We start from the raw sequence: 17,391 nt of genomic DNA on the forward strand, positions 1-17,391 counted from the left end.
TGGAAACAGTGGAGCTTGAGGCTTGATTAACCGAAAAATGTGAAAATTCACCTGAAAAAGCGCGAAACACGCAGTAAAAGCTCGAGAGCTAAGCACGGGGACTCCCAACACTTGAACGTGTGGTAAAAATCTGAAGATGGCTGCCAGAGGCGGGGCTTAGGTAGAGGGCAGTCATTGGCTGTGGTCAGTATGACGCAGAGATCAGTGATTGGTTACTACTAGGAAAGACAGATCAGAAACGAAACTGATACTGATTTTTTCTTTACCGAGGATTCCCAGCCTGACGACAGGGAATATTCATGAGCATGTGAATCCATGCCAGACCCCATGCTGGAGAAAAAGAATTACCGTCTGTGCTCCATATCCAAATGTAATAAATCAGAGGTACTAGGAGGGAGAGAAGGGTCAACCATAGGCCCCCATTACATCCCATATTGTCCCTTTACTAGTCCAGAGAGTCACAAGACTAATTGCCCACGCTTGGCACTCGCTCACATCCCCCCAGGGGCCTTTTTCCCAGAGGTGTACAGTTTGCTCCAGACAGGACATTACTATGGGTGATAGTTCCAGGTGGAGCAACTGCTCCCGCATAGGGGCGCGAGCTGATTGCAATCCCACTATATGGGGCCCGCACATAACCCTCAGAGCTTCTCAAAACTTCCCTGGCCATTTGATCATTCCTAAAAACCAGTTTAACAGAGTCGGAAGAGTTTATACCCTCGCCAGCCAATCTAACACACCCCACCATAGCTTCCCTGGCCACAAAGGGACAATTCCAAGCTGTACGAAGCCAGTGGAGACATTTGTTAGAAAGGGCATCCCTTGGTTCTCTCCTGCCCAAAAGCAGTTTAGGTACCCCATGCAGAAAAACAGTAGCAGTTCTTTACCCCCCATATGCAAGACTCTTGGGGCTGCGCACCCTTGAACAATTTCCATGTGCTCCAGTCCCTCCCTCCCTAAGGGGATTTGTTCTCAAGGAGCTTGGGGGAACCTCCACCAGCAGAGTTGGCCTGGTACACCCAGAGGGGTGTCCTCTATCAGCGTTAGGGTGCGTCAACTGCTCATCTGGAATAAGGCTCATTAGTGCATGAACAGTCCCTTAGCAGGATACAGTGTTCAGAGGTTGCTGTGGGGGGTTGGGTCCCTTACCAGCAAGAGGCATGCTAGAAGACTCCCCCAGCGAGTCCACTCCACCGTTCCCCTCCCCACTCCTCCCATGGGCATCGATCAGTACCAAAAGTAGTTTTTTAATGACAGCTAGTTCGGAGAGCACCTGTGCGCAGGGGCAGCTTCCCACAGTATGCACCTCCTTGGGTGTTGGAGCAGAGGAGGGATGACTGCCGTGGGTGATGAATTTGAGCGCCCTAAATGGTGGTAAATTAAGAAAGGAACTGGACCCTATGGTTGATGCAGGTTGGTTCTCACTCCAGGAGCTGCAGATGGGACTGGGAGGGTGCTTATCTTCAGTTGCTCAGACAGTTTCTATGTCCATTGGGTCCAGAGTAGCAGCAACAGTGATTGGGGGGGGGGGGCAGTCAAGAGTAGGTCCCAAGATGAATGGGAGATTGAGGGGCAAGCATGGACTTGCAAGGGGCGGGCTAAGTGGGGTGGTAACTGGTACAACAAGTGCCAGGGATGCTGGTGGAAGAACTAACACATCACGAGCCCCTCTATGCAAGTCCCAGGAGCATTAGTCAGCAGCAAGGCATCAAGATTCCCAGTTTCGGCGGGCAAAGTATCCTGCCAGGCAATGGTTTTGTGGTTCAGACTTGGGGGGCTGACATTGCAGCTCAGTGCTGGGAGGCTAGCAAGATTGCTGCAGGGCCCCCCCCACATTGTGATCCTGGGGTGCATGCTTTCATACCCTCCACGGTGTGGATGGGCCCTCGGTAGCCCAGGTCAATGTCAGGGCACGTAGAGGTGTGGGTCTTTGCTTTGGCTGTTACTCCCGGTTGGCTTCTTCTTTTGACAGCCAGGAGCTTTCGCGCTGGAGTATGTTTGGAAGGATTGGTGGCAGACTCGGACTCGGAACAGTTCAGGGGCGGGGTGGATGGCAAAAAGCTGTCTGGATTCCTGGCCGGTTTCCTTGGTACACCACGGCCCTTAAAGGACATCAAGGATTTTAACAGAGACATAACGGAGCCCCCCCGCAGCTGGCCTAAGGAAACTGGGCTGATTTGCTGAGTATGGGCCCCAACAAACTTCTCAGGCTCTACACCTTGTAGGAAACGGTCACGAACAGTCAAAAGGTGTATAACACTCGCCGGCACTTACTTCTCTTGGCGCCCCGTCCGACAGCCTACACAGAGAATGCCTCTCTCCGCGGACGCCGAACACATGCGACGCCAAACGCCACGCCCTTGCCCCGCCGCGGGCTTCACCGCTGCGGGGATAGTGGCCGCGAGGTAAGCCTAGGGGGGCGTGGCCACAGTAGCAGGAAGTCCCTCCAGGGACCAGGAAGGCGCCAAACACTGTCCCCTTGCCCCGCCGCGGGCTTCACCGCTGCGAGGCTAGTGGCCGCGAGATAAGCCCAGGGGGCATGGCCACAGTAGCAGGAAGTCCCTCCGGGGACCAGGAAGGTGCCAAACACCGCGCCCTTGCCCCGCCGCGGATGTGTGAGAGGGGCCTCTAGTGACGACCACTCACTCCTCTACACACGCGGTGAAGCTGCTGGCGAGTCCCGCATTCGGACATGGAAGCAACGACAACCTAGTCGGCCACACATTATATTGCCTGCCCGAACAGTGTGTGATCACAGACGCCCGATATCTAAGGTGGGGGAGTGGGTGAATGCTGGGATCCATCTGATGCAGACACCGCCCTGTGTGGACTACACAAGGAGCAGGAAGGCTGCAATGATTCCATAAGGTACAGCACAGAAGATGTGTCGCAACTGAAGGCGCAGACAAAATGGCTGACTACATCAACACCCAAGGAGCCACCATATTGAGACTCTGTGTTAATGTGCATCACAGATTTGTCTGAAGCCATGGTGCTTTGGGCTGTTATGTTAAGAGCTTTCAATGGTTCCTTAGCCCTTTATGAGTGATCCTCGGCTGAGCCTCTGTCCATTCTGTTCACTAAACATGGCCGGTACAATGTTTAGCCCCTTTGAGGGGCACCTCGGATGATAATCCGGTTTTATTGGCCATGGAAGAGGATCCTAGGCCTTGCTGGGAGACGTCCAGACCAGCTTTTCAGAGCACCCTGTCCAGTCCAGTTTAGTCCCTGAGTGGGGGCACCTCAGGGCAAGCCCTGGTAAAGCTAGAATCAGCACAACTCCTCCCTGAACTGGATGACCCTGGGAAGGCGTCACCCGGACAGGGTGCTCTGAAAAGACGGGAGCTAAAGGGGTGGTTTCTTTTTGTCCTCAATGAGTTCCTTTAAGTGGAGCGCAGGAACGCTGTGGAAGACCTCCTCCCACCAGGCGAGTCTTCTTTCGAATGACGGGACCGAGAAGGAATTACAATAGAAGCAACAGTTCCACCGATTATCTGGGCCTAGACACTCGAGGCAAAGATTGTGTGGTTCTGTTGCCGCGTATTGACATCTACAGGAGACACATGACACAGAGCCTTTATTCTCCAGCATAGATGGAGGAAAAGAAAACAACAGCGGAACCGAGGCAGGAAGACAAATTGAAGGACAAGAACATGGTGAAGAAAAAAATCCACCACAGATGCTAAACCCGTCGATTCCGACCATGCAGAAAAAAGGACTGGGGGCGATACGCTTGGGGGAGGGGAGGCTCAGGACGGCACAGCTAGAATTAATAATATCAACGCAGATATGACTAATGCAAAGAAGCAATTTTCAAAATATGATTGCACAGTGATGTATCCGTTCTTGAATCAAGAAGAATAACAACATTCCTAGCAATGGTATTGTATTTTCCTACAAGAGACATGTGTGCATATGGCAAACACTAAAAATAATAAACATTGCCAAAGGTTTGGGTTTTCTGTGGGCAGACATATCCCCCCAAGTAATACATTTTTAACAGTACAACTTTCATAGATTATGATAGTGCCCAAATCATACAGACCAATTTAAACACTTGCTACTAATAAGAGTCCCTACCGTTTCAAACAAAAGAAATCAAATGAGACAAGCTATAGTAATAGTTCAATTCAGGGCTGTGGACTGGGATGCTGTGTTTCCTAGTAATCAAGTGGCTGAGGGCACACTTAGTTATTATGTTTTTATTACACCAGTAGCAGTTTAGTAGCTGCATTTAACCCAGTACCTCTCAAAGAGATGCCTTTGGAAGGAATAGGAAATTGTTTCATCAACAAGGTTTTAGGCAACAGAATTTGTAATGGCTTATGTTAATGTTATATAACGGTTTCCCTCCAGAAATGCCAGAAAAAGTGGTACACCCACATATATGTTTCTCATACATGTGCCTTTAGGCACCTTCATGAGCCAAAAGTAAAAAGGGAAATCCAGCTAATGTGCGAGAGCATGTGCGTGGACCGTGGGGCACAAGAAAATCTTTTGAAAGACATGCAATAATATTGTCAAAAAACCCTCATGTAGAGTGCCCAACTGCCATGAGTACCTATAAATCTGCACTTCCCAATATCCTAAACACTGGTTCCTGTTCAAGAGATTATAAGCCTTTAGGTAGGGCAGACAGAGTAACTTTATAGCGACCATAACTTATGCAAACCTTATGAATGCCAAGATGTATATTGGTTTCAGGCACAAATATAAAAAGGTGCATATAAAGATAATGCAGCCGAGCAAGACTATAAGAATTGAGCTGTGCCACACACCAAGCTTAACCAAGAGATGTTTTGTTAGTTTGCCAGGAGATGCACATTTATTTGCATTGGCGGGGAGGTGTGCTTGCTAATGTGGTACTGTCCTTGACTCCAGAGACAAGAAAAGACGAGGAGGTGAGCACAGCCGGTGAGTCGGAGGGAGAGCTGATAGCAAAACTGGACAGTGTTGAACGAAGGTTACAAATGGCAACTTATTATGAACAAAGAACTTGTGTACTAATGAACTTATAAAACCTAGGGAAAAAATGGCCTTCAGAGGTAAGGTGGTCATACAAGGGTCAAGTCAAAATCCCTTGTACAATCAAAGTCCTTAACCCATTACCAAAGTTGTGACATTGTGAAACAGGCGTGTGCGCCCGGCTGAGGGAAAACGCTGTATGAACAATAAATGTGGAAAGCCTGACTGGGGGCTGGAGAGAGCCTGAATGGGGGCTAGAAAAAACAAAGGGAAGTGAATCCCGAAGGCTACTAAGAAAAGTGAACTGTGTAAAACTGGCAAACGTGAACCCGGCTGAGGGATTCCCGCCAAGGAGGGCAAAACGTAGCGCCTAGTAAACATTGGGTCGACAACTGTGAACCTGGCTGAGGGATGTCCATAGTGACCGGTTGTTTCTTTACTGTTACAAGTGCTGATATCTTGAACGAAAGGCTGCAGTGAAACCGATTGAGTTAGGCCCTTTTTGCAAAAGGGATCGGAGCCCAGTTGAAGGGGATTCAAAGGGTGAAGGGAAATCACCCGACAGGAAGATTACTGAAAGGAACTTTTTGATTGTTCTTTATAGTGCATCAAGCCCTCTGAGACAAGAGACTTGGTGTAAAAGAAACTTGGCCATAGAAGGCCCTGACCATTCGGAAACAAACTTTGAGCTTGTGCAGAAATCATCCATGAGTGTGCTATGCTCGAGAATCTCGCCTTGTCCCGTGCTAAAAACATGGGGAAGAGAGCCCCAGTTGTACCATTGTGACTCATTTTGTGAACACGTCTTTCTTTTCTGGTGAACATTATCCCACAAGGGGGCGTGGCTTGGCAGCCATGGAGTAGGTGGCGTTCCCAGTGGGCTCCCGAACATCCTGCAGTGATCCTGCTGCACGCAACGTGAAAATGCTACAACAAGAAGTAATACTTAGTCTGACGGTGATCAGAACATGCAGAGCACACTCTGAGTGCCTGCCGGCTCAGAATGAATATAATATAAAGGAGATACGGCACCAAAACAAGGAAAGATTCCGAGGCGAAGAAACAAGATGGCGGAGCCGCAGATACAAAGGGAGACAAGGCAGAGCAGGTTGGGAGTGGTGTTATGATCGCGACGTATCCCACAGAAGAAGCTGATTGCCGACACGCCACAGCGCCCACGGAGAGCGAGAGCAGACTGCCTCTGATGGCTGCAGGAATGGCAAACCCGAGCGATACTTGGACAACACAAGGAACTTTGTTGCGGCGCACAGACTGGGAGGGCCGTGAGAGACAGAACAAGAGGGAACGGCGATGAGCCTTGCGCACAGCCCAGCGTAGCAGCGGGCACGGGTGCACCAAAGCCCCCCGATTTTGTAAAAGAGCCAGCGCACGCCGGGGACGCGCAGCAGTAAACCCTTAGAGGAGCGTAAAAGTATGAGGCCCAAGACAGGGTAGCGCCGACCAGCCCTGTTACCCGCAGACAATGGGAGTATAGAAATGGCATGACACAGGCCAAAGACACTCATCAGCCACAGAAGCAAATGAGGCTGATAACACTCGAGGAGGGGAGAGGGCCGTAGTGGAGGGCTCTCCCTCAGAACCCGACCCTGTGTGTGACCAGGCATGCATAGAGGGGCAGCACCAAAGAGCCCGGGCCCAGGGGCCGGTCATCAACAGGAGAAGGCGCAATGAAGACCTGGAGGGCTACGGCCAGGAGAAAGGGAGCAAGGCCAGCAACCCACGAACCAGAAGGGGGCCGAAAGATGGAAGATCTGGCACAGGAGCTCCCTGGAGGCCCCACCCGGCAGACATCCTTGAGCAGGCAACACTGCCATGATACACAGCAAGACCACTGGAAGCGCACTGGAGAGGCGCATGGTGGGCATTACAATAATTGAAGGGAACCGGCCGAAAATCAGTAGAAGGCTCCCACTGGGGCCCAAAAAGACAGCACAGGCCAGTGGGCCAGCAGAAAAGAGAAGTATACCATCACACACGGTGGAACCCCCCCCACCTCCTCTCCCAAGAAGGGGCATAGGACAAACAAGAAACAGGAAACTGTGCCACCGAAAACTCCAAATACTTGCATTTGCAGGACTGCGGCCCAGCAGAGGAATAGCACTGCAGCAGGGACACGAGACTCCGAACTGCAAGAGGCCGACCGGCAGGCGATAGAGGCAATGGCGCAAAAGAGTGGCAAGACCAAAGCAGCCAACGATGGACATCTTTACTAAATCACTGCAATCCCCAATCACAGCAGAACAGGCGAAAACTGGCCCGCAGGACACGTCGGCCCCGCCACGGGAAGACCATCTGATCCTACAGGCTATCACAGAAATGAAATCCTCGTGGACCACCATGATAGCGGATCTCAAAGCGGCATTGGAATTCAAGATCAATACAGTGGGCGTGGATGTCAACCTCCTGAGACAAGACGTGAGGGCGCTAGCGGAGCACACAAGCGTTCGAGAGCACAGTGAAAAACAACACAGAGGTCGGCACTGCCAACGCCAAGGAGGTCCACATACTGAAACAACAAGTGCGCAAGGAGTAGGCAGAAGGGTGTGCAAAGTGCAACACCATCCGCGTGGTGGGGCTGCCAGAAGGAGAAGAAGGAACAGACCCCACAGAATATGTGGAAAGTATGCTGATCCAGGAAATGAGGGCTGGTAAGCTCTCCCAAGGGTTTGCGATCGAACTGGCACACAGGGCCCTAGCGAGGAGACCACAACCGGGAGTTCCCCCACAAGCGATCATTGCTAACATTTTAAACTACAGGGACAGGGAAAAGATACTGGAATTTTTTCCAAAAGGCAGAACAATAACCCAAGCAGAAGCGACAGTCACAGTGTACCCTGACTACACCACATTGGTGCAGAGGCCATGCTTTAGCTATGTTGCAGTGAAGAGGCGATTAAGGGCGGCAGGATTCAAATATATGCTGTTCTATCCCGCAAAACTAAAGATCTTACACAAGGGCAAAGCACACTTCTTCGAAGACTCGGAGGAGGCATGAACTGGCTGAACGCCCATGGTTGCCCAGACAACGCGGATGGATCAGAGTGAGGCAGACATGATAAGTGAATCAACGGCATACTAGGGTGGATCTAGCAGGGAAATGTAATGGAGCCGCATAGGGCATGCCAGCAGGGCGTAGATAGTAGCGTTTAGCATACTCAACATGTGGACTGGAATATAGTGGTTTGAACCATCAGTGAAGTATGGGTAGTACGCGGCATACTATTGCTCAATGGGAGAGACACGAATGGAGCATGACCTACCCCCAATAGTTAGAGTAGACAAATCGTCAGTAGGGCAGTACCCCCTCTCCCCTCCCCCGCTGTGCACCGAATATTGGCAGTAGCTAAGAAAAGGGCTAGATGCGGGCTAGCCTGAGATCCAAGGAAGGAGCTGGGCATCAGTTGGGGATGGGGAGGAGGGGAAGGAAGGGCACAGGGTGGGCAAGGGGAGGGGGAGTTGGGGAGTTTGCAGTGGAATTTGTTAGGGAACGAGCTTACATCCATGCGCTGCGGCACTTTCGATGGAGAACAAGGGAGGACAGAGGCAGGACGGGATATGGATAAGGGATGGGAGACCTCAGGATAGCAACCTGGAATGTCAGGGGACTCAACAGTTATTTAAAGAGAAACAAGATCATGATGTACCTGAGGAGGCAAAAAATGGACATAGCCTTATTAGAAGAAACACACCTCACAAAAGTAAAAAACAAGAGATGATAAGGAAAAAATTGAAGGGTGCCACTATTGGAGCAATGTATTTGATATATGCCAGGGGGGTAATCACTTGGGTCGCGCCACATGTACCCTTTGAGTTATTGCAGTCCACAGTGGAGCCGGATGGGAGAATGGTGGTGATACGGGGAATGCTGTAAAACAGAGAATTGTGCATTATCAACACATATGCCCTACATCAGGATACAGTGGCCTACTTTAAGGCCCTGTATGGCAAAGTCAGTCCGTACCTGGGGGGCGCGGTCATATGGGGAGGGGATTTTAACTGTACGCTAGACCCCAAAGTGGACAGATCAGACAGAAAACTAGACAAGCCTACCCCTGCAGCCAAAACCCTGAATACCCTGCTGGGTGATCTCCAGCTGGAAGATATATGGAGGCAGCATCACCCAAATGATAGGCACTACTCTCATTACTCAGCCCCACAAAACCTGTATACACGATTAGATTACATGTTTGCCAACCCGGAATTTAACGGGGAAATGGTGGGGTCGGAATACAAAGCGAGGGTGCTATCGGACCACTCACCTTTAGTCCTAACATGGCAAAACCAACCCCCCAGGGCTAAGATTCCAGCGTGGTGGCTCAGAGCCGAAGCACTGAAAGATACAGTGTTTAGAGAGGACCTGAGGGAAGAAATAATAGACTATTTTGGAAATAACACTGGAAGCATAGCATCGGAAGGTACGCTGTGGGAGGCATTTAAGGTGGTGGTGAGGGGGGGCAGCTATATCCAAATCCAAGGGGGTCCAGGGGGGCATAATATGTGAGTTACAAGAGGCAGAAAGGAAACTAGAAGCTATCACGAGTAAAGGAGATACCTCACAGGAGGACGCTGAAGCCATGAGCCAATTACTACAAGAATGCGGTGGGCACTGGGAGAGATTATGTAACTTTAACTATAAGAAATACATAGACAGGCAGCATGCATGGGGGGATAAGCCAGGGAGGCTGCTGGCATTGCTATACAAAAAGGAGACGCCTAGACCAGCAATAATAGAGTTAAAGGGCGAGAATAGGCAAATATTGGATACCCAAGAGAGCGTAAACGGGGGATTTCTTAAATTCTATCAACACCTATACGAAGATACAGGTGGGGTAGAGGAAAAGGAGATAAGGGAGACATTAGAGGATATAGGGCTACCTAAACTGGGCGTGGAAGAGAGAGAGAACCCAGATGCCCCAATTACATTAGAGGAGTTTGAAGCAGTGGTTAAACAATGACCTACCAGCAAAGTCCGAGGGGCGGATGGGCTCCCCAGCGGGTTTTATAAAATATACAGGTTGGAAGTGCTTCCCCCTTTATTGACAATGTTAAATGAGGCCTTCGAAGACGGGGAGATTACCAGAATCCCCGAGAGAGGCAATAATAATCCTGCTTCTCAAACCTAATAAGCCAAGCACAGACTGCAGGTCGTATAGACCGCTCTCCATGCTAAACCAAGATAGTAAAATACTCACGGCTGTGCTGGCAAACAGACTTAGACTGGTCATAACCAAACTTATACATCCTGACCAGACTGGATATTTTCCGGGCAGAAGTGTATCCGACAACCACAGCAGGCTCCACCTCGTCATAGAACATGCAGAAGACGACGCAAATGAAGTAGCTATTGTCTCACTAGACACAGTAAAAGCCTTCGACGCTGTAAGATGGCCCTGGCTGATGGCGGCCCTGAAGGAATATGGAATGGGGCCTGGGTACTTGAAGTGGGTGAAACTGTTGTATAGCTCGCCTCTATCCAGAGTCAAAACGGGAGCGATCATTTCGGACAAATGGCAACTTAGTAGAGGTGCTAGACAAGGCTGCCCACGGTCCCCGAAGCTGTACATCCTCACACTAGAACCCCTAGCGATATATCTGCGACAACAATATAAAGAGTTAGGGGTCTACACTAAGGGGGGGGCGCACCTAATATCATTGTATGCAGACGACGTGCTGCTGTATCTGAGATATCCGCAGGAAAATCTGTAATATGTCTTAGAAGTAATGGAGCGATTTGCGTCACTCTCCGGCATAGCGGTCAACCCCGGGAAGTCGTGCATATTTCCCCTAGGGAGATGCAAAGGAATCCTGCAAGAAAATTTACCAGTTTTACAAATATTAGAAGGGAGATTAGAACGCTTAGATACTTAGTGATCGATATCTATCATGTGATAGAAGATGAACACACGTATAACACAGAAAAAGCAGTAGCAAACATCGAAAACAGCATGAGGTTCTGGGCTAAACCCCCCCTGGCAATGGTCGGGAGGGTGGCCTTGTTGAAGATGGTTGTTTTGTCTAGGCTGTTACACTTTTTTGCGAATATCCCATATATGTTGCCCAAACGCTTCATTGGTAAACTTCAGAGTTTATGTAGAGGCTTTATTTGGCACAATACCAGGAATAGGATTGCCTTATGGAAACTACAAAACACGTATGATAAAGAGGGCATACAATTGCCCAACTTCGAGATATACCATTTGGCTGGGCAGCTACAGTATGTGGCCAAGTGGCTAACTGAAGACTCAACAGCAGAGTTAAGACTGTTGAGGGCTGAATGCGCCCAGTTCTTTCTGAAAGAACTGATATGGCTGCCCAAATCAGAGCTAAAAGGGCGATCGAAGTTGCTAGAACTGGGATGGAAGACATGGCGCAAGACATGTCAGGCCATGGAGAACCCGATTCCTTGCTCCCCGCAAGTGCCGCTAGTGGCGCTGCGGGGAGTGGATGAGCAGCTAAGAAAGACGATCCGTAGACACTGGGAAACAGTGGTAATACTGTTACCCATATAGCAGGGCTGGGTTATGTGTGGCGAGATGGGAAGGCATTGGAATTTGAAACACTAATGGAAGAAACTGGAGTACACCCGGGGCAAGATATCACCTACACTAAACTGGTGAGGCGGGTAAGAGTCATGGTCTGACGAGAACTAGAAGACCAACCGGACTTGGCCATAGAGACGATATATAATATTTCGGAAGGGGGGCACGAGGTAGCCCGGATCTATGAACTGGTAATGTCCAGGGTTGGAAAGGAAGTGACCCAGCTGAGACAGGAGTGGGAGGATGCTGGGGAACCTATGCAAGACGGGCAATGGGAAAGTGCACAGAGGTACGATAAAAAAGTGTCCTGGAACACGAGACTACAACAGATCCAGCTATATGTAACCCATAGGGCATACATGACCCCTCAAAGGATCGCCCGATTTGAGAGCACAGAGACACAAACATGCCCCAGATGTGGAGAAGTGAACGCAGGGATGATACACATGTTCTGGGCATGCCCAGAGATTGGGAAATTCTGGGGTGAAGTCTCCCATCGCTTAACTGAAAAAGGAATTAAGCTAGATGTGGAATCTGTGTGGGCATGCATGGTGGGGGATTCACTAGACCACAGAACCTGAAACATGCAAGCAAACTTAAGGACTTGGCCTACATTCTGGCCAAACGCAGAATAGCTATGGGATGGAAAGCGTGCCACGAGCCCAGGTTAGAGGTGTGGTGGCATGATCTTCAGAAATGGGCTGAAGCGGAAACGGCAGTAGGTATGAAGCGGCCAACGGGGGAGGAGGACGATGAAGTGGAATCGCTGATGGCTTGCAGACAACTAGTGGCCACATTATCTGGGACTGCCCAGGCCAGTCCAAGGGAACACGACACCTCTGGGAGCACGGAAGGTAGGGTGCCCCCGGAGGAATGATAACTGAGGCCGTAGTGGGGTAGACTCCGGTTACGGGAGTGGGGGGGTAAGGGGATGGCAGTGTACATTTACGTTAAGGTATATGATGTTTGGAAGCTAATTACTTGCACTGTCGGGTGTGTTTTGGTATTTGTTTATTGTAAAAACCAATACATTTAAAAAAAAAAAAAACATTATCCCACACTGTTTTGTAACTTGGCGGCAAGGATTAGTAATAGTTTTTTTTGTTGGTATAGGCCCTTTTCAATTGACAAGATGCCACTAGCTTGCCCCCATCTTAGATTTAGGTTTAGATTAGGAGTTTTTTCTCACCCATTAATACAGTTTAATAAACACCTTTGAATTGTGATCAGCTGTGTCTGTTTTTACTGTTGCCACCATGAATTCCTAACAGTTGGCCCTCGTAGGACAAATAGTTTTCTTTTACTGGCTAGCTATTAACCTTGCTTGGAGTATGTGCTACATCATGAACCCAATCCGGACATTGCCAGATCCGCTCCAGGTTTTCAGGTTGTAATTGTTATGTACTATGGGGGTTGCAGTCTAGGATTCTCTTGTTTGACTGTAAGGTCTCTACTGACTGGCAAAGGCCTTGGCCAAAGTTTGTGGACAAGGAGGGGATGTAGAAGGGGTCTGGTAAACCACCCCCTATACCAAGGAGTACTCTAAATATTGGCACTTTTAGAACAAGGGGGAGCTATTGTAACAGAAGATGAATAACTGAGTTAAACACTGACATAGAAGTTAAGTTTTTTGGGACAGTCAACGGAAAGAAAGATGAAAAATACAAAACATTTTACCACACAAACCCGGAGTCTCCCCCTTAGTAAGGTCGCCATGATAAACTGAGCCACCAAGACACCACATAATCATGTCTGCTGCAGGGCCTCTTGCCTCTGGTTAAGGGAATAAAAGGGGTGAGGGAAATTCAGACACGTGGATAGAGAACACAAAGGCAATTTCACTGGGCATGGATGCAAAGTCTACTTTGGAAAAGATGGTTGGGCCAGCTGGCATTGGCATGATAATGCTATGTGCTCTGTACCAAGTAGCTAAGATAATGTCAACGAGAGATGGGACATCCTCGATTTCAGAACCACGGATTGGAGGGCGGACACTCAGTGCTGCGATTCTAGCTGGTGCCGAACTGCATGGGGCCTATGAATTTCAGTGCATAGGTCCAACAGGCTATCCACAATCACAGTCCCTTAAAGATGGGACAAGGGAAATAGAAGAGGGGTCAAGAATGGGATGGTATGGTATTGTTTATTTATATACCGCCTATACACAGGCAAGTGTTTCAAAGTGCTCAAGTAGGGTGGGAACACAGGGGGGAAAATAAGTCACTCAGAGCCCTTGAAAATCTGAGACAATAATAGTCTGCACAGGCATAAAATACATTTAACAGAATGGGATATAGCAAATAGGCCTGACCACGATCCTGATATTATAACAGTACAATTGGGGAGAAACAGACAGACAATCTTCAGGCATGGTGCGTACAGATCATGCAAGTGCACAGAGGGTCAAAGGCAGAGGAGGATCCCGTGCACCCGGTCGGATCCCCTTCCTTTATAGAAAAGAATCCTGTAACTCTCGTCAGGGCAACAGATCATTCATTGTTATTGTTTTGTTCCCAAATTGTCAGTGTCTGCTGTAATCAATGTATCTAATCACATTGAGTCCAGTAGATATCAGCAAAGGAACAAGATTTGACATGCATTTTTTATGGAAAAGATCTCTCTTCAAGGTTTTGAAATATTTTCAATGATGAACAATATCCTTTCTTCAACTAAGATGCCACCACATTTTATTTTGTAGAAAGAGCATATACATTTGGGGATCGGGCCCCTCCATATCATGCAACAGTGAGTAAGCGGACAGGTCTAACCTCAGTCTGTACAAGATCTCATTATTGGGCATCTCAATGACTGAACTGTTTTTTTTTAAGGCTTTAACATACCAGAAACCAGATGGTAACTTGTGTAGTGCTTTTTTAACATAGAGGTAACGATTTTTTGATGCAGCGTGATCTCCTTTGACCGGTAGAACGTCACCGTCCAAACCAAGCTCAGACACCTAAGAAAGTGGATATTACATAATGTTAAACAACTGGGAGAACTTATTACAATTTCTAAAAGTAGTTGTGCCAGGGAAGGAAAGAATGAAGGTCAAGCACATATTTATATGTCTTGTGGAAATGTCACTCCAAACATGCAACACACTACAATCCTTCAGTTTAAATTATACACTTTTATTGAGAGTTTTCAAAACACATACCATTCATGGTGAAATAAGATTGTTGAATTACATATAAATGCAGTACACATGCATATTCATGAGTTAAAATTAATCACATGATTTCATACAGAGCTCAGGAAATTTGCAAGGATATAGGCAAAGTGAATATGTCACAACTGAGAAAAAATCATGGATTCGAATAATATAATCTGCAAATACTACTGCCTATCTTGGTCAGATGATGAACAATATTTTTCAAGATTAGACTGTAGAGATGCAAACTATCCAAGTACCAAATATTTGGGAAGACCATGAGGTAATGAGAAACACTCATGTCACTGATACACATCGGTCTTTGAGGGAATGGACATACTGTAGAATTGAAACAAACAAAAGAGGAAAAGAAATGGTAAAAGGAAAGGAAACAGTGGGTTGAGCTGGGGTTAGAGCTCCAAGAATCTAAACTCAAACTATGAAACTATAGACTCTTGACCATAGAAGACATAGGTGGCTAGTCCAATCTAACTGTATGGTGGGATACCGGTAAAAGGCTATATATGCCAGAAAGACTCAAGGAAGCTTAAGTGTTTTAATTGTCTACTAGACTTGAAAGCAAGTGATTGTGGGTCTAGCACAGTGAATAATAAGTATGTTAACAGTAAGGTTCAGATTAGTTGCAACTATTCATGTTCATTAGAGGCACATCAGTTCTCCTTTGTAACAAACTCACACTACAAAGGTGATTCCACAATTCCCAATGTAGTAAATTAGTTAGATCTTTCCATCTTGAAAGGATGCAATTATACCCAATGGCGATAATCAGGTCGATTAGCTGACACCTAAACTTTACAACCCAGTAGTGTGAATTTATTTTAATTTTATTTTATTGTGCATTTGTAATGCGCTTATGCAACAAGTTAATTCTGTTTCAAAGCGCCCACAGGACAACAGCGAAGGGACATGGGAATGAAGAACGAACAAATAGAACAATGAAAGATAGAGGCGAGCCTACTGGGGCTTGTGAGCATTGAGAATGTGCAAGTGCAGAGGGATGAGGGAATGGGAGTGGGATAAATGTTAGGTGTATCAAGAGGGAAGTGCTAGGGAGTGAGCAGCTGTAAGTGCGTAGGTGGAGTCAAAAGTGCAGGCCTGCGGTGACATAGGCCAGAGGGTGCCAAGGCAAACTGCTGGGAGGGTTGGAGGTTGTAGGCGATTGGGTGCATACGGCCAGGACCCGGGAGGACACATATGGGCCCTTGTCACCAATCTCAGCAACTGTGGGATTTAACAGAGGAGGGAGGAAGGAGAGGAGGAGGTAGAAAGGTAAGTCTTGAGGAGCTTCCAGAATTTGAGGTGATTCGGCTCAAGACGAAGAGGAAGGCGCAGGCGGAGGCTATTACATAGGGGGGAGGTTATTCCATAGCAAGGAGCCTGTTGAAGAAAGAGATCGGCCACCAGCTTGCTGTTTAGCAAAGCGCTCAACACACAGAGTGTTTGTGCTGCAGGAACGTAAAGATCTGGAGGGAGAGTATTTAGTGAGAACAAGTTGTAGGTAGCATGGTCCCCGGCCCCAGAGAGCCTTGTGGATAATGCAGAGGGATTTGAATTTGATCCGTGCAGCAACCGGGAGCCAGTGGAGAGTTTTTAATGCTGGAGAGATGCGGCCCCTGGGCTTGAGGCCAAGGATAAGTCTTGTAGCCCTATTATGTATTAGCTGGAAGGTCCTAGTGAAGAAGAGGGAAGATCAACGAAAAGGCTATTGTAGTAGTCTAGCCTAGAGAGACGCAGAGCTCTATAGACATTGAGCTTTGGAGGGCTTGGGGGGGAGGTGAGCAAAGGAAGAATTCCTGTCAGGAGGGGGAGTTGAAAGTGGGACTTCTTGGCAAGGTCCTGAATGTGAGAGATGAAGGAAAGAGAGGAGTCGAAGATGACTCCAAGGTTTCTGGCTTCAAATGAAGGAGAAGGGGAGAGCCCATAGAAGATGGGCAGAGTGAGGGACAGAAAGAGGGAGCAGGAGTCTCGATAGGAAGGGTCTCAGTTTTGCTGACGTTGTGGCAGAGATCATTGGAAGTACACGAGGACTGGGTGGCAGATAGGCAGTCTGGAATGTTGGAGGACGTAAGAAGAGGATGAGAGGGATGTTAGGCAAGAATGGATGTAAAAACCCTGTGGGAGATTACACAACCCTTGTCCTCTTAGTATTAGGTAACCCACCTATTGGTATAAGTCTGTACTACACAAGTTGGTAGTGTCACTGAGCAGTCAGACTTATCTCAAGAGGGGTAAATGTGAGCTGCAGAGCTATAGCAGTGAAATTCACCAATACAAGTATCCAAATAACACTTACACTCAAGGTTTTTAGTTCAAATAATTATTTATTTAAATCATTTTAAATAAGCATTCTTTAAAAAGGGCAATATATGTAGCAATCAAACACACTTTAAAATACTTTCTCAGATTCAACACAAAACAAGTAGCTACTCTTTAGAGATGCTTCATACACACTTCCTACACCCTGAGGTGACTTCATTAACTAGGACAGTAATGGTATTTATATATCCCTTGTACACTTTGTAGATTCTGAGATTTATAGAAAGGAAAGGTTAAAGGAATGAAAAGGGTTAAAGAGGTTTGCAGAGCATGTGAGCACTTTAAATCTTCCAATGAAGTCTAGATAAAAACCTTTCCCACAATATTAGCTTAAAACCAATGCATCACCTATGAGGGATAGTAAGAATCAAAGTCAAT

The 17,391-nt window shown here is 47.7% G+C and overlaps 1 protein-coding gene across 4 annotated transcripts in view; it reads right to left on the reverse strand.

Annotated features, from left to right (window-relative positions):
* PPOX (protoporphyrinogen oxidase) overlaps positions 1-17,391 on the reverse strand; it is an 867,939-nt gene that overhangs the window by 379,770 nt on the left and 470,778 nt on the right. For all 4 annotated transcript variants that reach the window (XM_069607175.1, XM_069607174.1, XM_069607177.1 and 1 more), the window contains exon 4: positions 14,366-14,481. In XM_069607175.1, the coding sequence (XP_069463276.1) occupies positions 14,366-14,481 (116 nt within the window). The remainder of the gene's footprint in view (positions 1-14,365; positions 14,482-17,391) is intronic.

The sequence above is a fragment of the Ambystoma mexicanum genome, chromosome 1p (genome assembly GCF_040938575.1).
Source record: "Ambystoma mexicanum isolate Mex_15411 chromosome 1p, UKY_AmexF1_1, whole genome shotgun sequence".
NCBI lineage: Eukaryota > Metazoa > Chordata > Amphibia > Caudata > Ambystomatidae > Ambystoma > Ambystoma mexicanum.